This window comes from Dipodomys spectabilis, unplaced genomic scaffold, assembly GCF_019054845.1.
Source record: "Dipodomys spectabilis isolate Male_0828 unplaced genomic scaffold, ASM1905484v1 ptg000043l, whole genome shotgun sequence".
Classification (NCBI taxonomy): Eukaryota; Metazoa; Chordata; class Mammalia; order Rodentia; family Heteromyidae; genus Dipodomys; species Dipodomys spectabilis.
The window spans coordinates 32,245,032-32,270,115 of NW_024870720.1; the positions used below are offsets into that span (position 1 = coordinate 32,245,032).

At 41.7% G+C, this 25,084-nt stretch overlaps 2 protein-coding genes across 3 annotated transcripts in view; both read left to right on the forward strand.

Annotated features, from left to right (window-relative positions):
- The window catches only part of Fras1 (Fraser extracellular matrix complex subunit 1), a 448,626-nt gene extending 432,675 nt beyond the window's left edge, over window positions 1-15,951 (forward strand). Inside the window, exons 70-74 of the mRNA XM_042678144.1 lie at window positions 1,502-1,618; window positions 7,356-7,522; window positions 9,428-9,633; window positions 10,731-10,877; window positions 12,450-15,951. Of these exons, the coding sequence (XP_042534078.1) occupies window positions 1,502-1,618; window positions 7,356-7,522; window positions 9,428-9,633; window positions 10,731-10,877; window positions 12,450-13,043 (1,231 nt within the window). The 3' untranslated portion in view covers window positions 13,044-15,951. The remainder of the gene's footprint in view (window positions 1-1,501; window positions 1,619-7,355; window positions 7,523-9,427; window positions 9,634-10,730; window positions 10,878-12,449) is intronic.
- Window positions 15,952-20,487: 4,536 nt separating this feature from the next.
- Anxa3 (annexin A3) overlaps window positions 20,488-25,084 on the forward strand; it is a 54,091-nt gene continuing 49,494 nt past the window's right edge. Inside the window, exons 1-2 of one of the 2 annotated variants that reach the window (XM_042678142.1) lie at window positions 20,488-20,576; window positions 23,835-23,887. In XM_042678142.1, coding sequence (XP_042534076.1) covers window positions 23,873-23,887 — 15 coding nt within the window. In that variant the 5' untranslated portion in view covers window positions 20,488-20,576; window positions 23,835-23,872. Of the gene's footprint in view, window positions 20,577-20,893; window positions 21,100-23,834; window positions 23,888-25,084 lie in introns of those variants that run through there. The other variant, XM_042678143.1, reaches the window with a different exon arrangement.

Consider the following 25,084-nt stretch of genomic DNA (forward strand, 5'->3'; position numbering starts at 1 on the left):
GAGCTTCAATTCAAATATTAATCCCTATGAGACAGCTTCCTGTACTTCCAGTTAGATGCTAGTAGCTCCCTCCTCTGGTACCACTTTGTTTCAGTTCGTGAACACCAGTGCATTCAGTATCTTAACATAGTCTGCTGGTTGCGAGTCTCTACAGGGTAGATGGCTAGCTCATTGATGTTAAATTCCACTGCAGGTTCATCATATCTAGATAGGTATCTTGTAATAACTTACCTTTGAGGTAAAGAGATGAAGTGCATGGATAGTTGGCTAAATGAAAAATACCGCCAACAATGCTGTGCTAAATGCACAGGGAGAGAATAACACATCAAGATCATAGTTGTTTGGAGAGCAACAATCCAGTAGAGGCTGGGGAAGGGTATGAAGCTTCCTGGGGGACAAAAGGCAATGTATGCTCCATGTTGCCATTTAGGAAATGCTTGGTGTTTAGAAATGAGGTGAAAACTACAGCATTCAAAACCTGCATTTAGCCTGTACCTGATATATTTTCAGTATCAGTGAAGAAATAGACCTGAATAGTTTTTAGGAATGGGAGAAAATAGGGGAAATGCATAAAGCAAGGTAAGAAGAATCAGAAATAGAGTCAATTACAATGTTAATTAGAATATTCTCAGACATCCTTATGAAGAAAGTACATTTGAGCAAAGACATAAAGAAGATGAGAAGTTGGCTAGGCAGAGACCTGTGGAGGAGCCCTACGCTCTTCGTTCAATGGATGACAGTTTTCCTGTGTCCTCAAAGAATCTTCCTGAAGTTTTTGGATATTGGGCTGCCCTCTCAGTGACCTTCTATGACTGGAGCTGGTACCCAGTGACAAATGTGTAAAATGAAGTACGTGAGAGCCACAAGTCTCCATGCCTTCAGACTCCTGGGTCTCACCATAAATGGGAATTCTCAATGAGTAGCCTCTATTGAAAAATCATGGCCGCGGTACTCAACTTTGTAAAGGGATGAGGCTATAGAGCTTGAGAGGGGAAATGCAAAATCAAGTGCTAGTGAAATGGGGCTGGATAGGGCACTGCTTCTATTCTTTCTGGAACAATAGGCTGTAGCCCTCAGACATTTGCTACCTCTTCCATAAGCTTAGTCCCTTACCTAACCACACCGAAGCAATAGAATTTGAGACAGAACAGGGTGAACAGGGTGACCATCCACCAAAAAAAAAAAAATCCCACTAATTATCCAAGTGAAATGAACTGTGAAAGAAATAGCTATTTGTAATTACCTGACCTCAAAGATCTTTTTTAAAATGGCCACCTTTCTCAGCTTCCCTCATAAAGAAGACTTGAATAAATGAAGTTAGGGCTACTGAACACCTCTGGATAATACTCTGAAGGCTAAAATAATCAGAGATGAGTACCTGAAAGTGGTGTTTGCAGAGTTGTAAAGTACTTGGATATGCCATCTCAGTAATGTTTCCTGACTCAGTCTTTCTAGGGAGTGAGCAATCTATTTGTTATTTCCTATGACTTTCTGCTTCCAGAAAGGACTACTCCGGGGAATACACCATCTACCTGATTCCTTGCACAGTGCAGCCTACTCAACCATGGGTGGACCCAGGAGAGAAGCCTTTGGCCTGTACTGCACATGCCCCAGAAAGGTAAGCAAATATGATCCATTCTCATTATTCACAGTTTTATTATTTGTTGAATTCTTCTACTGCCTAATATTTATTTGGGCCCCAAAACAATACCCACAGTGCTTTTACAGTCCTTCATTGACATTTACAAAGCAGTAAGAAATGTAAGTCATGTAACACCCACATCCCGAGTTGAGGATGAGCAAGGCCATGCTCTGATTTCTTCTTTCAGCTCTTGTTCTACAAACAAGTGTCCTTCTTATGGTCTATTTAATGTTCTTCTGTGTGTGTGTGTGTGTGTGTGTGTGTGTGTGTGTGTGTGTGTGTGTGTCTGTGTCTGTGTGTGTGTCTGTGTCTGTGTGTGTGTCTGTGTGTGTGCACGTGCACGCATTTTTCTTGGTGATTTTCCTGCTTTAAATGGCTCCCAAGCATAGTGCTGAAATGCTTCTAGGATTTCTAACACAGAAAGGCTTATGGTGTTTTACATAAGTTTTACTCAGGCATGAGTTATAATGCTGTTGGCCATGAATTCAGTGTTAATGAATCAACAATATGTGTTAAGCAAGGGGATCAAACAAACACATAACACAAGGCTGTATATTGATCAGTGAATAATACATTGTAAATAGAAGCTCACAAAAGCTAGTCCTTTATTCTCCTAGAATGAGTGGTTCACAAGTTCAGAGTTTATGGAGACCTAGAGCCTAACTACTATGAATAACACATCCAACTATACACAGCCCCTACCCACCTGACCTGAGACTATCTGTCATATACTGTGCCATATACTCATGTCTCCCTTTTATGTTATGTTTTTTGTTGTAAAAATACTGTACAGAGGAGTTACAGCAAGGTAATGAGTACATTTCCTATTGAGCATTGTTGCCTCCTCCTTTGTTTTTCCTCTACCACCCCTTCCCTCCCCTCCTCAACTCCCCCCAACCCCTACCCCGCCATCAAAGTTGTAAGGTTCGTTTTCAACATAGTGTTTTGTACATCTCATTGTTACAATGAGTCAACCTGTATCACTATTTAAGAACTTTGTTTTTTCCCTTTCCCTCCCCAAATTAGAGAAGTGTATATACAAGATGCAGGGCTCCAACATCAAATGCAGTGAAAATGGGGGTTATAACATAGGGGAGGAATATAAAAAGAAACAAAAAATCACATGATACATTATAAATATGTTTAAAACTATAGCAAGCAAGAAAAAAATGTTTGTGTCCCTATCTTGGGGGTCATTTCGCTTAACATCATCTTATATAGTCATACGTATATAGCTTTTGACCTTTTCTGCTTGTCCTACACATGTACTAGTTATTGCAAATAAGGGAAACCATGGGACCTATGTTTCTTTGGGCCTGGCTTACTTCACTTAATATAATTTTTTCCAAATCTTTCCATTTCCTAACAAATGGGGCAATGCCATACTTTCTGATGGAGGCATAGAACTCTATTGTGTATATATACCACATTATCTTGATCCATTCATCTACTGAGGGGCATCTTAGCTATGGTAAATAGTACTGTGATAAACATAGTTGTGTTTGATCAGTATTGGTTCAGCTCTTATCCTATCTAATGCCTAGCATTAGAGTAGTAGAATAAGAGAAACAGGGATCTCAGGTTTTTTGTAATCCAGTGACATTTTTTTTGGAGTTGAGCAAGATAGACAGAAAACATTTCTGAGAGAAAATGCTATAGACAAAACCCAACATTAACAGAGGACCCTTTGAGCCTGGTGCTGGTGGCACATACCTGTAATCCTAACCACTCAGGGGGTTGAGATCTGAGGATCACAGAAAAGTTTGTGAAATTCTTATCTCTAATCAACTACCAAAAAGCCAGAAGTGGAGCTATGGCTCAAGTAGTAGAGGGCTCCTCTTGAGTGAAAAACCTAACAAACAGCACCCAGATCCTGAGTACTGGCATGCATGGGCATGCATGTGCACGCACACACACACACACACACACACACAATCATTTGAGATGTGACTTTTATGTTTAAGATTTGAGAGTGGACATTGAATTTATTGGAGTTGGTAACACTGAGTTTATTGGCTGTATCCAAGAACAAGTTGAAGGATAGCAGGTGGTTGGAATGAGTTCAAGAGAGAGAGATGAGAAATCAAGACACAAAAGGGTCAACAGTGTTCGAGGATTAATGACGTTCAAGTTTTACTAAAATGGTATCGGAGACATGGAACAGGTCAACTTAATGGTGATTTTATTTTATGCGTTTTAAGATGAAAACCATCCCATGATGTTTGTATGAAATGGCCTGCCAGCAGAAGGTTTGAGGATGCTGGGGAAAGAGGGGACATGTGCAGAGTGAGGTCCTTGTGTAGAGCAAAGGAACAGATGCAGAGCCTGCGGGAAAGAGCTGGCTCTAGCCAGGAGTTCAGCTCATTCACGGACTCCCCCACCCCCAGTTCCCTTCCTGGTGGCTGGCGTTCTTGGGCTCTGTCCTGGTGGGCCTCATCCTGGTCCCCGGCCTCCTGCAGGGGCCGCTTGGACTGAGCAACATCGTGGACACCTGTCTCAAGCTGCTGCTGCTGGGCCTGGTCACCTTGAACTTTGTGGGTGACATCAGGAGGGCTGGGGGTTCTGCCTGGCTCCCCTCCCCCCATGCCTTCCCTCCCCACCTCTGCAGAGTGTGCTGGACCAGCCTGAATGAGGAAAGCAGGCAGAACCTGTGGAGAGTTAATAGGTGGGAGGGGAAAGGTGCTAAAGTGGACAACAGACCAAATCTGTTTTCTCAGTGAAACAAAAAGCCTGGCCTTGATCAGAAGTAGGGAACATAGATCTGAAGGCAGGGGAGGGAATGAAGGTCATCAAAAGGAGTGGCAAGAATTGTGACACCAGAGGGCAGGCAATGGCAGCCTCAGAGAAGGCAGGGCTCAGGCCTGCCGGGTTGTTTTCAGTTGCCATACTATTGACATTAAACCAACTGCACATGTTTAAAGTATACATGTGATAAATATCAGCACACATGTAGATGCTCAGGGGACAGTACCACAATCCAGACTTCCTCCCAACATAGATTCTTCCATCTCTCCCTTTCCCTGGGTATTCAGCCATCTGCTTTCTGTCACCATAAGTGTTAACTAGAGCTTTATAGAAATGACATCAATCAGTCATTTAAATAGGGATACAGGTGGACTCATTGCAATAATGAGAAGTACAAGTCGTTATGTCGAAAACAAACTTTACAGGAGGAAGAGAAGGGATGGGAAGGGGAAACAAAGGAGGAGGCTACAATGCTTGATAAGAAATGTACTCATTATCTTGCCCATGTAATTGTAACCCCTCGGCGCAGTATTTTCACAATAAAAATTAAAATTAAGAAAAAGAAAAGAAATGACATCAATCACACATACAGATTCTTTTTTTCTCTTCAGAAACGTTCATTTTTTATCTTTTATTTGAAAATTATGTTTAATTTTTAAATTTTATTTTATTGTTAAGATGACGTACAGAAGGGTTTCAGGTACATACATAAGGTAATAGATATATTTCTTGTCAAACTTTGTCACCCCTCCCTTGTTTTTCTCCTCTTTTCTCTTCTCCCCAAGCCGCCAGCATAGTGTCTTGTGAGTATTGCTGTTGTATTGGTTCACCCTTTGTCCTTTGTCTCACCATTTTGTTGTTCCCCTTCTCTTTGCCAATTCAGATAAACATATATACAAGACGCAGGGTACCAAAATCAAATACAGTGGCAACACACATTCTTTTCTCTAACACTTGGCATGATTGTTTTAAATTCATTCATATCATCAGCAGATGATTCTCATTATTGCTGAGTTGTGTCCCCTAGTACAAATACAGCACAGCTTTATCAACTCTTCAGTCCATAGACATTTGAGTTATTTCTAGTGGGGTAAGGCTATACTTAATAAAACTTCACTGAACATATATGTGCTCACTATGGTCAAAGAGATAACCATGTCTATCTCTTCAGGTAGTGATCTTCTTTTGATTAGGGGTGATGAGGACACATGAAACTCTAACTAAATGTCTACTACATAATTTCCAGTGCATAATACAATATCATGGACTGTAGTCATTACATTGTATCACTAGACATACTCATTGTATGGACCTGCAACTGTGTATCCTGTGGCCAATCTCACCATGTCCCCTCCTCCTTACCCTATCTGATACCCTCATATTCTGCATCTAAATGATATTGTGCAGATTTTCGTTCTGTGACTATCTTATGTCTTATCACATAATGTCTTTCAGGCTTATTCATATCACAAATGCTAGAGTCTCTTTTGGAGAGAATAAGCACTATTTATTCCCTTAGGTACATATTGTGTACTACATCTCTTTACTCATTCATCCACTCAAGTATTGATGACACTAGTTATACATGTCTTGGATATTATAATTCTTCAGATAACATGGAGATACAACTACATGAGGGCAGATTTCATCTCCTTTGGATATAGACCCAGTAGGGAGTTGTTGGATCATTTGGCAGTTGTATAGGTAGTATTTTAAGGAACCACCATGCTGTTTTATGTAACGGCTGAACTAATTTATATCTATTTAGAATTCTACCTGAACTTCCTCTTAGCTGTCTCTTTCCCATCTAATTTTTCTCTGTATCATCTGTTACTTTCTAGCATATTATCCAATTTTTAACTGGTTTTGCTTATTGAACTTTCCCGGGTCCATATATTTTTCTACTATGCCTACAGAGTTCCCATTACTAAAATAGAGTTTTTTGTGTAATAAATTCGTAGTAATTATTCCTTAAATAACTGAGTCCTGAGGCAGTAGAGATCATGGAGTAGAGAGCCAGTCCAGAGACCAAAAGACAGCCAGTCTGGCCAGATCTCAGGTAGGGAGAGAAGAAGGAAAGTAGCAGATGAGGGTAAGGGCCAAAGCTGTTTAAATATCTGTCATTACTCAAAGAGGTATAGGAAGCCACTGAAAGATGGCTTCCTATGCTGATTTGTACACTAGCTCATTGATGACACCATATAGAATAGAAGGAACTAAGAGTTATTCCAAGGAGACAGCTGTGGGCTGGCAGCTCATGTGTGGTCATTCAATGGGGTAGCAACACTAAGAAGATTCATTCTGTAAGGAGAGCATGTTGAAAGAGGTATCTTTGAGACACAAGGTAGAATTATGAGTCAGTAGCCAGATACAGGTTTCTGGACCTCAGAGACTTAATTTTAGCATTGCTACCTTTGGAATGAAAATGCAATCAGTGACTAAGCCAAGATCACCTTGGGAAAAGTTATCAAGGAAAACAGCAGGCATCCCAGGATTCAGCATTGAGGAGCCCTTACCTGACAGAAAGAGCCAGAGAAGGGCTCAGGAAGTAGGCCAGGAGGTGTGAATGAAGGTAAGGCCAAAGACTATCTCCCAGCCACTGCCTGGAAAATGTGACAGAGAATTAAAAAAACAGACTCAGCAGCTGGGTCAGTCTGGGGCATGGGGCCCTGGGAAGACATCTCACTGGAAAATCACAGCAGCAAGTTCCTTAGCAATCGAAGAACTGCGGGAGCCCTCACAGTGAAATGTGTGGGGAAGCCAAAGGTATAAGAGAATTCCAAACACTAATGAAATTAATCCTGTTCAAAAGAACAAATTAAGTCCTCCCACATGACTCTTTACTTAAATATTCCACGTACAAAATAAAGCTCTGTGCCACAGCCTGCGAAGAGCAGGAAAAGGAGGCAGCTCAAATGACACCTGACAAGTTGAGCCCGGTCTAAGGGAGCTCTTCTCTCACATTTAGGTTCCTGATACCCATTGCATTCCAGCAGACCAACCGTCCCGTACCTGTTGTGTATTCACTCAATACTGAGTTTCAGCTCTGCAACAATGAGAAGGTGTTCTTGATGGACCCCAACACATCTGATATGTCATTGGCAGAAATGGATTACAAAGGAGCCTTTTCCAAAGGTGAGTGGCTTCCTTCCCCTGCAGAAAGGAGCTAGTTTGTACTAGCATCTCTGCTCAAAAGATCTCAACTCCCAGTAAAGATTTCTCAGCATCGATACAGGGCAGCCCCGGTCAAGTTCAAAAAGAGCCTTGCACTTGTCCTTCATGTTATGAAGTAACACCACAGCTTTGGAACTGTGGTGAGCAGTGGGGTGGTACCATGGAAATCACTCGTCTGGGTGGCAAGAAGAATGGGGCTTCAGTTTATAAACATATAAGCAAATACACTGGATAGTATGCAAGTATAGACACATATGTATTCAATGAAATACATTCAGTAGATTCAAGGGAGATCTAAATAATGTAATTTCTTAGAAAGACAAAGTCAGAGTTCAACAAAATAAATACCAAGAAATGGGTACTTGAAAGGAATAGAATGGGGTCAAGGGAAGAGGAACAAATGCACCAAGAGGAGAAAGTATAATGTAGGTCTGGGAAGGTGGCTCAGTGGTAGCGTGCTTGCCTTGCATACCTGAGGCCCTGGGTTTGATTCCTCAGCACCATATAAGCAGAAAGAGCAAGAAGTGGTGCTGTAGCTCAAATGGTAGAGCACTAGGGTTGAGCTGAAGAGCTGAGGGACAGTGCCTAGGCCCAGAGTTCAGACCTCATGACTGACAAAAAAAATTTAATTTATATCCTACAAAATTAGGAAAAGAAAGTGAAAGGGTCAGTTGGGAAGGATGGGAATAAGAATGTTTGAAAGGGGTGACATTGATCAAAACATATTGTATTCATAAACCATTGAGTGACAACTCCTTTGTACAACAACTTAAAGATAATATAAATAAATAAAAAAGTAAATAAATAAATAATGAAGAAGAAGAAAAAAGACAAATTTCCATTCCAGTGCGAACACCCTGATATCTCTGGGTAAGTTTCTTTATCTCTCAGTTCCTTAGAGATATTTCATTACCACCCTCATTGCCACCAGCCTCAAAACAGTGCCAAAATATGTAGCCTACCCATGTTTTCTCTGGTACAAATGGGCCCTCAGCCCCTCTCTCCTTCCCCCCTAAAGGTAATTCCCTGGACTTTTCAAAACACTAGCTCCTTCTTGGTCTGTACCGAAATATCACTCTCTACAAATGACATTCCTTGGCCACATCAGACAGTGTAACAAAGGCCTCCATGTTTTACATTTTTTTGCAAACTGCTGTTCATTATTTTTAACTGTTACCCAATGTTAGTCCTATCTAATATATAGTGTATATTTTACCTAGCATATTCATTTTGCCCAGCATGCTTTCTCCTGCTTTTCTTTCCTACTCCTAATGCTGTATCTGATGGAAGTCTACTCATGATTCAGGATTCTCCTCCACTGTCATCTCCCCTTAAGCCCTCTGCACCTCTCCCTAGACAGATATAATCTGATGTAGTATTTTCCTGTTGTGGCATGTGAAGGTATAGCAAAGGGGTTTAACACCATGGTTTATGGAGCCAAAGTACCTTAACTTTGAAGTCAACCTTCATCACTTACTAGCTTTGTGGCCTTCGATAAAGCTGCTTGTTATTTGGCATCCAGTTTCCTTATCTGTAAAACTGTGAGCTCGGCATGAACTATTACAGGAGAAAAAACATACTAGAGTACTAAGCAAATGGCAAATTTGATAAATGTTAACTATTATGTCTGTCCTTCCAACTGAATCTCACTCATCCCTCTGTCCCCTGGGTACAGCCAAGAACTTGGCAGCTCATAAATGCTTAAGTTATGCTTCATGAATTAAAGAGGTAATAAATGATGAATGAGTATTTTTAGGGACATGTAGAACATGTACTAAGGGTACATGTTGAACCTTTTTCACACTTAACATTTCTTTCTCTGTCATCTTCAAGTTTGACCTGCTTGATGTCTTTCCATCTTTTCAGGTCAAATCCTGTATGGGCGAGTCCTTTGGAATCCAGAACAAAACCTGAACTCTGCTTATAAACTCCAGCTGGAGAAAGTCTATCTGTGTACTGGCAAGGATGGCTATGTGCCCTTCTTTGATCCTACAGGGACCATCTACAATGAAGGACCTCAGTATGGATGCATTCAGCCCAACAAGCATCTGAAGCACAGATTCCTGCTGCTGGTATGCTCACTGTGGACGTTGAAGAGCAGACTTCTGGGGCAGACTTGCTTAGCTGTGAATTCTGCCTAAAACAACCACTTTTGATGGTTTAAATATATACATATACGTATATATATATATATATATATATACATATATATATATATTTGTTGTTGTTACTCTCTGATCAGATAAATACTAGTACACATTACTATATGTTATTGGTGAGAAGCAAGACATGGCATTACAGATGTTCCAGGAAGAACAAACTCTAAGCCAGTGTTTCTCTAAGACTTCTCCAAAGGCCCTGAGTGGCCCTGATACTCTTTAGGACCTCCACGGACAAAACTGCTTTCTTGCTACTGTTTGTATGTACCTTCCATTTACTCCCTCAATAAAGGAACTATGAAAAGTTTATTGATAGGAGTTCAGATTCCACATTGTAACTAATCTTTAAGAAAACATCACTTGTCAGGTGTTTTGATTTAGTATTTTAAAGAATAAACACAATTATCCCCCCTTTTGCTATGTAGCTAGAGGAGACCAGAATTTCTTCATGTATTTCAACTACAACTACAGAAGCAGTGAGGAGATTCTCTTTCTTTTATGAAGATTTACAAAACTTTAAACAAGACCAGCTCACCTTTGGGAGGAAGAAATGAATGTAGATATTCTTCACTAAAAGTATTTTACTAAAATTAACATAGGATAAAAATTTCCTTGTCACTTTTGAATAGCTTAGCACAAAAGTGTCCTTTTAATTTTTCAAGATTAAATTTTGACACCATAAATATTGATAGAGCCAAATCCCATAAACAAATACTCTTGGGGAACCTCAATTTTTACCTATGGGTGAAAAATCTTAAGACCAAACAGCTTGAGTATCATTGGTGTAGGCCATCAATGGGTTTTTTCATGTGCCAGAACCCACCAGAGTTCTTCCATAAAGAAGACAGTGGGTGCCCAGAGGTAGCACTGACCTAATGAGGCACCTAGCACCAGACTGCTGGCCCAGCCCACTCAGGACAGGAGACGGCCTTTTTCCTCTCAGCAGCTGTGCTTACCAATACAGTGCTTCTGATTCCTAAATCTTGTGTTTCTTTTGTTCTGCAATTCAGGACCGTAGTCAGCCAGAGGCCACAGCCAAGTACTTCCATGATGTGCCTTTTGAGGCTCACTTTGCTTCTGAGTTGCCAGATTTCCATGTGGTCAGCAGCATGCCAGGTGTGGATGGATTTACTCTGAAAGTAGATGCTCTCTACAAGGTGAGTTTGGTGAGAAGAAATGAAGCCAGTTAAAGTTGGCAAAGGTGTGCCATTTCTGAACTCTCAGCTTCTTTTTATAATACTCTTGCTGACAAGCCTTTAAAATACAGTTATGAAACTTTGCCACCCATAAATTTTTCACCATCTACCTCCAGTAGACCAAAGCTCAACTTCAATTTAGCTGGCTCTGGTGATGCACACCTGCTTTAAGGGAAACTTACATAGGAGTACTATATCCAGGCCAGCGTAGGCAAAAAAAGTAAGTCCTCTTTGAAAAATAACTGAAGTAGAAAAAGGGCTGGATGTCTGACTAAAGTGGCAGAAGCCCTAAGTTTAAAAAATATTTAATTTGCATACGATCACTTGTCATAATGCATACATTAGGATTGTTTTTCCTAAGTTTTCCTAAGTTCTTTCAAATTGCCTACCTTTTGGCTCTAACCTCAGCTAGCTGATTTTCATAAGTATGGGGGAAAGCACAAATACAATGCAGCAGCTTAGAGGGGCAAGAATTACTAGTGTTAGCATTTATAAGATTATTTCTTTGTTGATTTGTATGTCCCTCCCCCACAGTATAACCCCTGCTTTCACTGTATTTGATGTTGGTATAATTTGTGGAGGGAAAGGGGAAAAACAAATCGTTTAAATAGGGGTACAGGTGGACCCATTGCAACAATGAGATGTACAAGTCGTTATATCGAAAATTAACTTTACAACTTTCATGGGGGGGGGGGCGGGGAGAATTGGGTAGGGGTGGGGGGGATGGGAAGGGATGGGAAAGGGAAACAAAGGAGGAGGCTGCAATGCTTGATAAGAAATGTACTCATTATCTTGCCCATGTAATTGTAACTCCTCTGCACAGTGTTTTCACAATAAAAAAATCCTTTAAAAAATTTAAAAAAAGAATTATTAATGTTAGATAAGCAAAAATACCCTATACTCCAGCCAGAAACATGAACTTCCAAGATCCAGTTTTTCCAACTAGTTATCTATAACCTTGAATTTCAGAACTATTATCTCTGTTCAGAAGTTACTTCAAAGACATAGAGAGTTTTTATGTGGGACAATCCAGAAAGTAGTAAGCAATTTTTTTTCAAGAATCTTCATATTATGTGGAGAGTAGTTCTTGAGTAAAAATTTGTGAAATGCTCCTGTTTCAAGTGAAGTTCATCAATAAATAGCAAGTCAGAATAACAAACAATTGAAGGTCACTGAGAATAAATATGGGTATCAATACTATTATTTCATTGCTATTGATAAAGACCAACAAATCATGAGCATTTACTTAGCTAAGTAAGTCATGACAAGTAAATTCTTGTTCTATTCCACGCAGGAAGACAGCAAAGAGTGTAAATGAACAGTTCAGTCTCATTTAGAAATATAATAGAACCTATAATCCTTGGTTCTATTCTCTATGTGTTAGAAGACACCAGCCATTGTTAAGTGCTTTTCTTGAAACTGTTACCCTAGATAGGAATATGGCAAGCCTTGCCTTGCCATTCTCTTTCTTCTGAGGTCATCTATGGGCAACAATGATGTGCTATTTATCTTCCTGTCTCCCTCTTCCTGCAGGTGGAAGCCGGACACCAGTGGTATCTCCAGGTGATCTACATCATTGGCCCAGACACTATCTCAGGGCCCCGGGTCCAGCGTTCTCTTACAGCTTCTCTGAGGCGCCGCCGAAGGGACCTGGTAGAACCTAGTGGCTGGCTAACTCTTGACGATTCCCTCATCTATGACAATGAAGGGGACCAAGTCAAGAATGGCACCAATATGAAATCCCTGAATCTGGAGATGCAGGAGCCAGTTGTAGCTGCTTCTCTGTCTCAAACTGGGGCATCAATTGGCAGTGCCCTGGCTGCCATCATGCTTCTAGTTTTGGTGTTTTTGGTAGCTTGTTTCATCACCAGGAAATGCCAGAAGCAGAGGAAGAAGCAGCCCCAGGAGGACACTTTGGAGGAATACCCTCTGAATACCAAGGTAGACGTGCCCAAGAGGAATCAGGATAGGGTGGAGAAGAATCTGAACAGACAGTACTGCACTGTGCGTAATGTCAATATACTCAGTGATGGTGAGGAATCTTACATGTTTAAAGGTGCTAAAGTAAAAAAAATAAATCTGGAGGTCAGAGTCCACAACAACTTACAAGATGGAACAGAAGTTTAATAGAAGGAGTCCCAAGTGTATTTTTTTTCTAAAAACCATTTTTTATACATTGCGGAGAAATACTGGTATTTTTATAATCTTGCAGATAAAAAGGGAAAACTATAGCTTTGAGTGGCAGACCGCACACATTACATGCATCAACTCACAACTGAGCTACCTCATGCACAAAGAACCACTGAGACCCCCAGGGTACTGGAGTAGTTGTGTCTGTGGATCCCTTTAATAGTCTCAGCAGTTACAAAGAGCTCCTCCAGAAGCTGACCAGGTATCTTAGGCTGAAAGGAGCTGGACAATTAGGCCAGCCCATTATCTCAGAATGTGAGTGCATCATGGTGGATCTCTGGGATAGTGAGAGGGGTACAGGGCCTGTGCTTTCTTCCCCTATCCCCAGCCTTCTTCTACTTGGGCTTTTCTTAGATCTAGGGACAGCAGAGTGTGAATTGCTGACACTCAGATCCCATTAAACTCTTCAGCACAACGTACACATTTGCACATCATTTCTACCTGTCTGTGTGCCGCAGCCTCTGGCATACTTAGCTCTTTCAGAGCTCTTTTCACCTAGAGGCCTCAGGGTGCTTGAGACTAGAAAACTTCTCTAGAAAGGAGATAGCTGAAACCTGGGAAGATGGCGAGTCTGGCCCTGGTGAAGAATGCCACAAAACAGGATCAATGAGGCATCATGATTTTGCTTAACTAAAACCAATCACACTTTCTTGCTACCCCAGGCTCTGCCCAGTCCTAAAATAGGCATGACCGTGTCTACTAATTTTATTAGGGCTTCAGGAAGGCAAATGATTCATTTTAATGAAGTAGAGTAAGAGAAAGCCCAGATTCGAGTGAAACCAGAATTGACAGATGCATACTGGTCCTTTTTTGCTGTGTCACACAGCAGTTGGAGGCTCTGTTCCTGATGCACTATTTCAGGGATTTCTCTCTGGGGGTTCTTTGCTGGTAGCTCAAGCACTTACTTTTTTTTTAAATCATATCAGCACATGACAAGGCCATAAATACATGGCTTTAAAACAATTGCTTAGTCAAATATCAGCTTAACTACTCTGTGTGTAGTGTTCACATGGCTTGCCTTTGTTTCTATTTTGTTCTTGCCTTATTGGCCAAAACACAAGCATGCACGTCATGTTGTTTTGAATTAGAGGCACAGTTCCATGATTCAGGAGTAAAGGATACATTCTCTTCCTAATGCATGACACACCATACTCACTGAGCACACCATAGTCCGTGAGCAAGTAACGGGGCATCCATGTTGTATAGTGGTCGTGTCAGAAAGACCGAGGCTCTTTGAAGACATTCTCTACTAGAAATATATTAGTGTTGAAACCTATGAAGAATGAACCATGGGAAACGTTTTAGGCAACTCCACCAGACTAGAAGTTCTTTGAGTGTAGGGCCTGTGGGAGCCACACATCCACATTCTTCAGCCTTGCCTTGCACAAAACAGGTACTCTAGAAATCTTGGTTGGCTGAACAAATGGATTGTGTAATGAGTATAATGAAGGAATGAGTTTGGAAGAAGAGGTCAGTATAGTGGTCACATCTCAAGAGCAATTTGACCAAAAAAAAATAAGTTTTCTACTTGGAGAAGTAAAAAAAAAAATTCTTTGATGGGGGACAAAAACCACCACGTGGCCTACATGTGGCTCTAACAGTGGTCCTTAGAGTCAGGAAAAGAAAAGCTGTAATAATGTATTAGCAAGAGGAAAGATTGAATTGACTTCCGGAACAGTCTAGTTTCAAGAAAGGATGGACTGGGGTGAGCACAGAAACTCATGACAGGTCAGGTGCTACCTCAGACCAGCTTGGGCAACTCAAGGCAGGATGACTTGAGCAGGTTCAAGAATTGGCATCTCATGGTTGGAGTGGCAATGAGCCAAGCAATGACTCTGCTCCAGAACAACCTAGAGGGCAGTGAATGCTAGTTCTACACAACAGGGAGCCAATCTTCTGTAGCACAACTTTGCCTTTGGCCAACTATCTGTCACTGCTCAAATTCCCAGAATGCTTCGCATTAAAGCAGCACTTCTCCATTGGTTCAAATGTTCTACTTGCACAGCCCTTCCATTTTCACATATGTGTAGGAGGGCTGCAGATAAATGGTAGATGGAGCCTGGTGTAGGGAAGGAGAGTGAGACCTGGGGATCCTCACAAAATGACAGGAAGGCCTGGAGATGGTGATCCATGTGAATGGAAAGTCCCTGAAATATTCCTGCCTCCCCTTCTGCTCTTCCTCTTGCCACTCACACTATATGGAATGCCAGTACTCCTTTGGTGGAGACAGTTTCTGAAGAGAAGGTGATATGGGGTTGGGATCTGCCTCTTTGATATAGAATTGTTCCTTGCATTTGCGTTTTCTGCTTCATCTTAGGGATCAGATATTTGATTAATGTGGATTATATTTCAGTGAAAGCTCAGCTTTCAATTTCTCTAACTTGCTCACTTATGCCTTGTGTGTGTTTTACTAACCTTTTCTATCAAGCCTTCATGTAAGCAGGAAAAAGCCCTCAGGGGTTGCTATTTGCTATCAAACATTGACTGTGAAGGTTCAAAGAAAGAATGGTTTGCACCATTTTTTTTTTGCCTTGCTCCCTTTTTATTGTGCTCCAGGCGTCCTAGAAGACTCCCACAGATTCCTATTGTCAGATAGGAAATAGTGTTGCAAAGTGTTTGCACAATCTGTATCCTATAGGTATTTGTTATTCTTGATACCACAAACCTGCTCAAACTGATTTTTTTTAAAATTGGTGGTGCTGTCAACCTGATTTCTTGACCCTCAAATGATTTTTGTATTTCCAGTATCACTTTGTGTGTGTTATGAATTTCTGATTTCTCCAGTAGCATATGCCACTATACAAATTTGTATAAATAATTAATAAATGACAGTCTGGTTGTTTGCCTTGTTTTGCCACATCCTTTTTAGACTACTCATCTCGTTAACAGACAAAGCCACTGAGCTAGTAAGTTATTCAGCAACTTGAGGTAGAATTTCTCAAAGAGAAACTCCATAATGGGGTTGACTCAGTAAGTCAGACTATATTAAGAGCAAAACACTGAAAAAAATTACATATTGTCAGATGATCTTAGCTTTTCTTTGTCACTCAGGAAAAGAAATGAGTTGAATTTCCACATGTAATACAGTAGGATGAATATTGAAACTATATTTGTATTATCAAACCTCAGGCTACTTGACATCCTGTGAGCATGCCTATGTCCTTCTGTGCAGGCAGAAATTTGCTAAAGTCCATCACTCATCCTGGAGATGATCAAACCTCCAAATGAGTTCATTGGCTTGTGAAGGGCAAAATGGCAGGGACAGAATGGAACAGAGCCCAGACAGGCTTGGCATTCTGCAAGCTGTGCATTTGTGTCTCTTCGCCCTTCAGTAAAACAAAAAACTGCCAGGGACAGTGGCCAACCGGGCTCTGTTGGTCCATTTGCAAATTGAACAAGACTTGAGAAGGCATGTTTTCATAAAATCGGCTCCCAGAAGCACAAACCTAATGTAATCTCCAAATCTTTAATACTTTCTTTTTGTTTCCTGTGATTTGTCAAAGCTGACTGAAAGTCCTAACATTATTTCTCTGGGGCACGTTTCTCTGAAATTTCATGGCCATAGATTTAGGGATGGAATGGTAGCATATGCATGACCATTCTGAATTTAGATTATCTCATTGACTACAGTTTTAGGGAAACATTGGGAACTGGAAAGGAAAACTATTGAAAATGTATTATTAAGTTCACGTATATGGAATTGAGGAACTTGCAGTTTATATGTAGTCCAATAATCACATTGTTGTATGCCTTAGTCTGATATTAAGAAACCACAATGAATTAACAGATTATATTCCAAAATAAGCCAGAGAGAATAGGGGGAGAGAACGAGAGAGAGAGAGAGAGAGAGAGAGAGAGAGATTCTTAACAAAAGCCTTTTACAATGGCACACTGAGAGTAGCTAATAGCCCTGGTAATATTTTAGGGACAATAGCCAATAATATATTGGGCACATCTGGCAATACTATATATAATCAAGTACACTGACTCCTTTACACTTTCTGCCTCATTGTCCTCAACAACTGTGTAACACTTGTCCTGTGTGGATTTCTTTGAACATTCCACATGGACTACAGAATTCCAAATCCTCAAAGCCTTCACCAGCACAACTTGACATTGCTTAAAATTATCCCCAAGCCAGGTATCTCATGGCATGCATCTGTAATCTTATTTCTCAGGAGGCTGAGATATGAGTTTTGTAGTTTGAAGCTAGCCCCTGACAGGAAAGTCTGTGAGACTCTAATCTCCAATTAATCAGCAAAAAGCCAGAAGTGGAGTTATGGCTCAAGTGGTAGAATGTCATCCTTGAGTGAAAAAGTTAAGGGACAACACCCAGGCCCTAAATTCAAGCCCTAGTACACACACATACATACAAACACACACACACAGCCTCAAGCTCCTATAACCCAGGCTGAATTCTTTTCATCAACTGTTCCATTACCCAGTTGATAAAACAGAAGCAGGCTGCAACCTTCTCTTTAAAGGCAAGTAGAATTTTTTCCTAACCCTCATTTTGGTTTAAAACCATCAAGTACTCAACAAGTGATAAAAGTTTATTAAGATTCCTTGTTTGGAAGAATTTCTATAAGGTATTGCATTCCAAGATCAACACGCTTGGCACTGGTGGCTCACATCTGTAATCCAGCTACTCACAAGAGATCTGTGCATCAAGTTTTGAAGCTAACCTGGGCAGAAAAGCCCATGAGACTCTTATCCCCAATTAGCCAGCAAAAAGTTGGAAGTAGTAAGTACTAGAGCTCCAACTTTGAGTAGAAAAAGCTAAGTAAGAGGGTGAAGCCCCAAGTTCAAGCCCCAGTACCAGCACACACACACACACACACACACACACACACACACACACACACAGGTTACTTCCCAAAGTTGCTAGGTTGCTAACTGCACAGAGAGATCTACTGATAGGAGAGAAGTTGTGGAGTTTGGGCCACTGGTTGCTTCCTCCTGCCCTGCCATCCACCTGGCCATAGTTGCCTGCATTCCTGGCTGCAAGCCCTGTTGGACAGCCCCTCTTCCACAGGTTTAATTCTCGTTCTGATGAAACATTTCTGTCCCTTGCCCATGAGAAGTAACAACGATTTCATGCTGGCTGTAGTCATCAGGGACTCTCATTCCTGTGGCTGGCTTCGCCTTGCTCACATGGCTGTGCTCAACTGTGCAAACACTTGAGTATACCATTGGTCTTCTGCTTGGATTCGTATGAGCCATTGGTTGTAGTTCTAAAATACAAATCACAGTTAAACACTTGAGTGCAACTCCAGTCTCTATTTTAAACTTTTCCATTGTATAAGAAGTCATGTGAGGCCAAAGGAGACATGCTTGATTTGTATGCAGCTTGCTGGAACTAAAGCTTGAACTCAGGGACTCCAGCTCTTGCTTGGGGTTTTGTTTGAACAGTTAGTATTCTGCCACTTGAGCCATGCCACCACTTCTGGCCTTCTGCTGCTTAGCTGAAGATAAGAGTCTCTCAGATTTGTCTGACTGGGCTGGATCTCAACCATTACCCTCCTGATCTCAAGCTTCCAAATAACTAGGATTACAGATGTGAGCCACAGGTACCCAACTGCACTCATCTTTTAGGCACTCCAATCCCAGTCAGACAGCAATGGCTCACACGAAGGAGGCTGAAACCTAGAGGATCTTGATTTGTAGCCAGCCGGAGCATTAAAGTCTTTGAGCTTGCACTCCAAATAATCATCAAAATGACAGAATGGAGGTGAGGCTCAACTGGTAGAGTACCAGCTGTGAGCAATAAAGTTAAGCAAAAACATGGGACCCTGAGATTAAGCAGTACCCCTATAGAGGTACAAAAAGGTTTGGGAGGAAGGGTAATGCGTTTGCTTTCTCCATAGCAGCTTCTTTTAAATAATTACTTCTTAAGCTCTATGGTCCATTGCAATCATCTGATGGGATTGTTCAAACAAGAAGTGTAGAGTAGGATCTGGAGAAGGTTTTTGTTTTTTGTTTTTTCATTGTGAAAATACTGTACAGAAGGGTTACAGTTACAGAAACAAGGTAATGAGTACATTTCTTATCCAGCATTGTTGCCTCCTCCTTTGTTGGAGAAGTTTTTTGTTGTGGAGGTTTTACAGAGTTTACATTTCTAACAAGTTTCTATGTTCCAGGACCCAGCTTTGAGAACTCCTTGCTCTAGTCTCTTAAACTTATGCACAAATACACAAAGGTCAAATCTGCTTCTTTATTGGCTACAAAACACTGTGTATTAAACTGCTGAAAGACTAGACAAAATATATTTTGACACATTTACAGTAGTAAATGAACTAAATCAGAAGTTTACATGAAATGGCCATTCAGTCACTGTACTTTTTTTTTTGTTTTTTTAGTAGTACGAGGGTTTGAACTCAGTGTTTTAAGCTTGTTTGCCTTATCTTCTCAGTTTGACTTATTTTCTCTTATTGCTGGGATTACAGGCATCTACCTCCATGAGCAGCCCTGATTCTAAAACAAACAAAAAAAAAAAACAACCCTTACAAAAGAATATTCTTAGATTATGTATCTCATGCTTGCCTATCCCAAAACCTTTCAATAATTCCCACTTAGCTGCTAAGATATGCCCTGAAACCGGAAATGTGTCATTCTTGAATTAGCCCTACCCAGAGGTGGGGTAACAAGGCTGAGCATTGTGCTGGCAAGGCCCAGCTAGGATACTTCTTACATGAAGTTAAAAGCTTAGCCACAGGCTAGCTTGTTTCCTGTTCTTCAAATTCTAATAAAAGTAGCACTCCCTAGAGATGCCTTGAAAGTTAACAAAATAAAAATAAAAAATGGAACAATGATTTCTACACCCAATATCTCCCCCAAATGATAGCTGTGATTGGTTTCTCCTGCATTCTTCAACGTACTCCTTTGCCACCTACTTTCTGGGCGACTTTGTGTACTTTACACAACCTCTCTGTCTCACCTTCACTTATAAAATGAGGATAGTAATAGCAAGTACCTTACAGGGTAGCTAGAACACAAATAGAAATTGAGGCAGGGATGAAGAATTTAGACTAGTGCTGGCACAAATTAAATACTAGATCAAAGTTGCTGTTACAAGTGGTAGGTATTTGCCCCTAGTCTTCGGGGTGAGTTTCTTGGAGGTGAGGGTTGTAATGTCTGAATCCACAGTGCCTTGAACAAAATAAGCCTTGAAACAGATTTGCAGATCTCTGTGTATGTAAGGAAGAAATGAAAGTGTTTCCTTGCGCGGTTGGAGGAAAGGAGGGCAGGCAAGGAGTGGAGGCTGGGATGCAGACTTGAGGCCCAGGCGGCTAGGGGCGCGGTTTCCCCCCAACCCCCGCCCTGGGTCCGAAAGCAGGTGGAGTCCAACGGCGGCGGGGAGGGAGGAGGGGCCAGAGGACGGGGTGCGGTTGCGATCCGGGAGGGAGCGAGCTGGGATCCCCAGCGAACACCTTGGCTGGCCTTTCCTGTTCCTGGTCCAGGGGGCTCAGGGTAAGTGTTGGTCCTCCAGGGCTCCGGCTCCGAGGGGTGCGCGCCTCGCCTGGCTGCTTGGTCCCCGTCCGGCCTTGGGGGACTCCCGCGCCCAACTGTGCGGGGGTTGGGAGTGGGGGATGTGGCTTGCCTGGCCGGTCACCCACTAGGGTCATGGCGACGCCCAAGCCCCAAGCTGTCCCCACAGCCTGGATGCTCCTCCAATCCTCACACTTTCGGGGATCTTTTAACCACGCCCCCTCCCATTTCTAAAGATCCTGGGGTCCGAAATAAGAAAGGCAGGGAGTCTGACCGCAGGGTCTCCGGGGTGCTGGCGCAGAGCTGTGTTTGGAGGACTTGGAATCCTCCATTGCACATTCTCCCCTTCACCTAGACAATGTCATTTTACTTTCTGGGGGTGCGGTGGGGTAGGACATTGGGAGAGTTAGCTTTCCCCAGGAAAAGACTCACCGTTTACTTGGATTGCAACAGAGCCCTGGGCTGGAGTCTCCCCTGTGGCCTCTGAGTCAGCAGTGGGAGTCTGGTAGGTGATGGCAGACTTCTGGGAAATTCTGGCTTCCACTCGGGTTCTGGGTCACAGGAGGCCCCTTTTGCTGCTAACTAGAAGTTGTCAGGGGTCTACATTCTTGGGGGTAAGAGGGGTTACGCTCTATAGTACTGGGGGATTGGGTGCTGTCTCGTAGTGGTTACTTGGAGATAAGATTGTCCTGAGCTTTCCTGCTCCTGCTGACTTCTATCCACGATCTCAGATCTCAGCCTCTAGAATAGCTAGGATTACAGGTGTGAGGCACGAGAATTTGGCTAGTCTAAATTCATTACAAGAGTTTGCTGTGCAACACAGCTCTGGGATATAGCTGCAGTTCCTACTCTTCATCAAGATATGCTCATCAAAACATTATTCTGTTAAGATCCTGGTTCTCATGAAGGCGGAGAAACTCAGAATGACCAGAAAAGGGATTTTTAAAAATGTATGGACAATCAGACTGTCCTTCCCACAGCTGTTTTTGTTGTTAAATCTGCTGAGAAGTCAGGATGGAGTGGGAAGGAATAGGAAATTATGTAACCTCTGTAATTCCTTTCTAGAAGGATGTGTTTGAAGTTCTATTGTGGGATCATTTGGTCTCTTTACAATTTTTTTTAAAGATCAGTAATAATTCAGTGTGATTTACAATACAAAAGGTTGCTTTTTGCCAGATGTTGCCTGGGTACTTGGGTGTAGCAAGCCATGGAGACCAAGCTCATACTTGAAGCCTGGCAGTCTGGATTCAGAGAGGTTCACTCACTAGCTGTGTGACTGTGAAACTTTAAAATACCTTCTTGAACTCCTGGCTTTTTTATAGGCAAAACTGAAATGTTACTGGTGATTAAACTAGGCCCAGATTATTGTGAAACATACATTAAACTATTTATTCCATCAGTGCTTTGTAAGTATCTATTATGCCCCTGTGAACAATGTGATTTAAAATAAAATCCCCAGCCTTGTAAAACTGACCTTCGAAAACTTGTATATTACTTGTCAGGTAGTAAGAACAGAAAATCCTAGCTGATATTATACATATTGTCTCATTCCATGCTAACAACAGCCCGCTCTCCTTTTTATAGCTGAGGAACTTAGTCGCAAAGATATTTGAGTCTAGATTTAAGGAGTGTGTTAATCAGCTTTTCATTACTGTGACAAAATGCCTGGCAGGAACAATTTTCAAAAAGAAAAGGTTTCTAGTGGCTCACAGTTTCACTGCTATGGGCAGTAGAGCCAGCTGTTCATGACAGAGCATGGTGGTGACAAGAGGGTTGCTGTCTTGGTGGTAGCCAGGGAATACATGAAGACAGAGGCAGGAAGCGGCAGGGACATGATGTGTCCCCACAATGGCGTGCCCCTAAGGACCTTCAACGAGTTCCCACCTCCTAAGTTTCCACCCAGTGGCCCACCAGATTCTGAGTCCATTCATGGATTACTGCATTGAGGAAATCAGAGCCCTGATGATCCAGTCACTTCCCAGAAGCCCCAACTCTGAATATGGCTACATTTCAGACCAAGCCTTCATTCAACACCTGTGCCTTTGCAGATCCAAACTATAATAAGAGGTAAACCCAGAAGAAAAACCCTGTAGTTACAGTGGGCTCTATGAAGAGATAAAGGGTCAGATTCTATAACTAGAGTCCACTGTCCCAGGCTACTGAGGGCCTGAGAAATCCCAGGCTAACTATTTCCTGGGATTCTTGTGATTTCCTGTTGAACTTTGCTATGAGGCTATCGTTGAACTTTTAGAATATTTTGTTCCAGGATGGGTGGGAGCAACTTGCACTTCTAAATCAAGCTTGGAGACAAGCCAGCATGCTTGAGTAATGTCTGCTTATGGACAGTGTGCCTGCAATCCCTACGCATGAGCCCTTTTGCCTCTCACCTTCCAAGGATGGGATGGAACTCCAGAGAGCAGCTGAGTCTCTTTTTATCATAGCATATAGCCTTAGGGCTGTGCAAAAACATGGGCACAGGAAGATCATCATCAAGGACAAGAGTCAGACTGAATCTAGCTCAGATTTGTGTTGGTTTCATAGGAAAGAGCCATTTCTGGTGTATTTATTCTCCTCTTCCCTCCTCTCCTCCCACCCTTCTCCTCCCTCCCTTTTCTTTCTCTCCCCTCTCCTCCCTTTCCCCTCCCTCCCCTTCCCTCTCTCTTTTCTTTTTGTTCCCTCTTCTTTCCTCCCTTTCTTCCTTCTTCCATTTTTTTACCCCCAGAATGCCTATGATGGCAATCTGTCTTGCAGGAGTTAGTAATATACATAATTCTACTGAAGTGTGTGTGTGTGTGTGTGTGTGTGTGTGTGTGTGTGTGTGTGTGTGTGTGTGTGTGTTGCTATATTATCCAAACTTTGAAACTCCAGAGCTCAAACAATCTCTGTTCTCAGCCTCTTGTGTAGCTGGTCTGTAAGTGTGCATTACTATATCTGGCTACCGGATTTTAAGTAGGTAAAAACCAGACTGTCCAGGAAGCTTGTTTTGAAGCCCTGGTGGGTAGAGGTTGTCCTGTGCCCTTGTGGTGCTCAGAGGGACTGTGCAGTCTCTTGAGATAGCAGGTATCCCAAGATGACTAGTAAATGGAATTTCTGTCAACAGAGATGCAGTGTCTTCCTGAGAAGGTTTTTCTTTAATAGTTTACTTCTGTTTTCTGGATTGAACAGCAAGAACTGGACTGAAGATAATGGATTCTGAATCCAGATTTATATGACTTAGTTGCTTTTTTTTTCTTCTAATAGGTCAGTGTAATCTTCATTCAAGGAAAGTGTAAGATATCATGGCATCTGTCTGGGTAAGTAATAGTTAAGCCTTTGGAACACAGCAGCTTATTTGAGTCAAGTGAAAATACAGAAAATCAGAATATCACAAAAGATTTCTTTCTGAAAGTTGGTTAAAAGACATCACCTAGAATCCCAGTGAGGTAGCACCAGCTTATAACACCAGCATTTAACAAAGTTCACCTGATCTCTGCCTCCCCAGTGGCTGAGAGGTTACACACATGTGCCAACATACCTAGACTTTACTCAAAAAAGTAACAATCTTTAAGTAGGTAATCACTACCATAACCCCAAACCAAAGGCCTAAAACAAAAGCATCAGTCAATTTACCTAGATTTACATGTATAGTTGTGGCAGCAAATAATAGATCAGTGGAAAGTGAGAAAAAAAGACAACCCATGGAGAAAATATTTGTAGAACATCAGACAAAAGATTTAACTTCTTAATATACAAGTGACTTTAAGAAATAAATTTAAGCCAGGCACTGGTATCTCATACCTTTAATCCTACCTAGGCTGAGATTTGAAGATCATGATTTGAAACCAGCCAGGGCAGAAACTATGACTCTTATCTCCAATTAAGCACCAGAAACCTGGAAGTGGAACTGTGGCTTAAAGTGGTAGAGCACTACTCTTGAGCACCAAAGCTCACAGACAGAGCCCAGCCTCTGAGCTCAAGCTCCACAACTGACAAAAAAATAAAAAGAAGAAGAAAGAAAGAAAAAGAAAAAAAGGAAGAAAGAGAAAGGAAGGAAGGAAGGAGTGTAAATTAAGTGGAAAAATTTGCAAAGGACATAAATAGGACTTGAAAAAGATGATAAACATCCAATATACATAAGAAAAGATATAGTACCTCACAGAAAATTAAAGAAATATAAGCCAGGCACTTGTGACTCATGCCAATAAGACTCTCAGTAGGCTGAGATCTGAGGATCATGGTCCAAAGACAGCCCAGGCAGGAAAGTTTGTGAGACTCTTATCTCCAATTATCCACCAATAAGCCTGAAGTGGAGCTGCAGATCAAGTGGTAGAGTGCTAGCCTTGAGAAGGGACAGCTCTCAAGTTCTGAGTTCTAGCCCCAATACTGACACAGAGAGAGAAAGAGAGGGGGTGGGGAGAAACACACAGAGAAAATATAGATAACAATGAGAAATCATTTCTACCTATGAAATTATAAGGATGAAAACATGTATCCAGAGGCTGTGGGCAGGA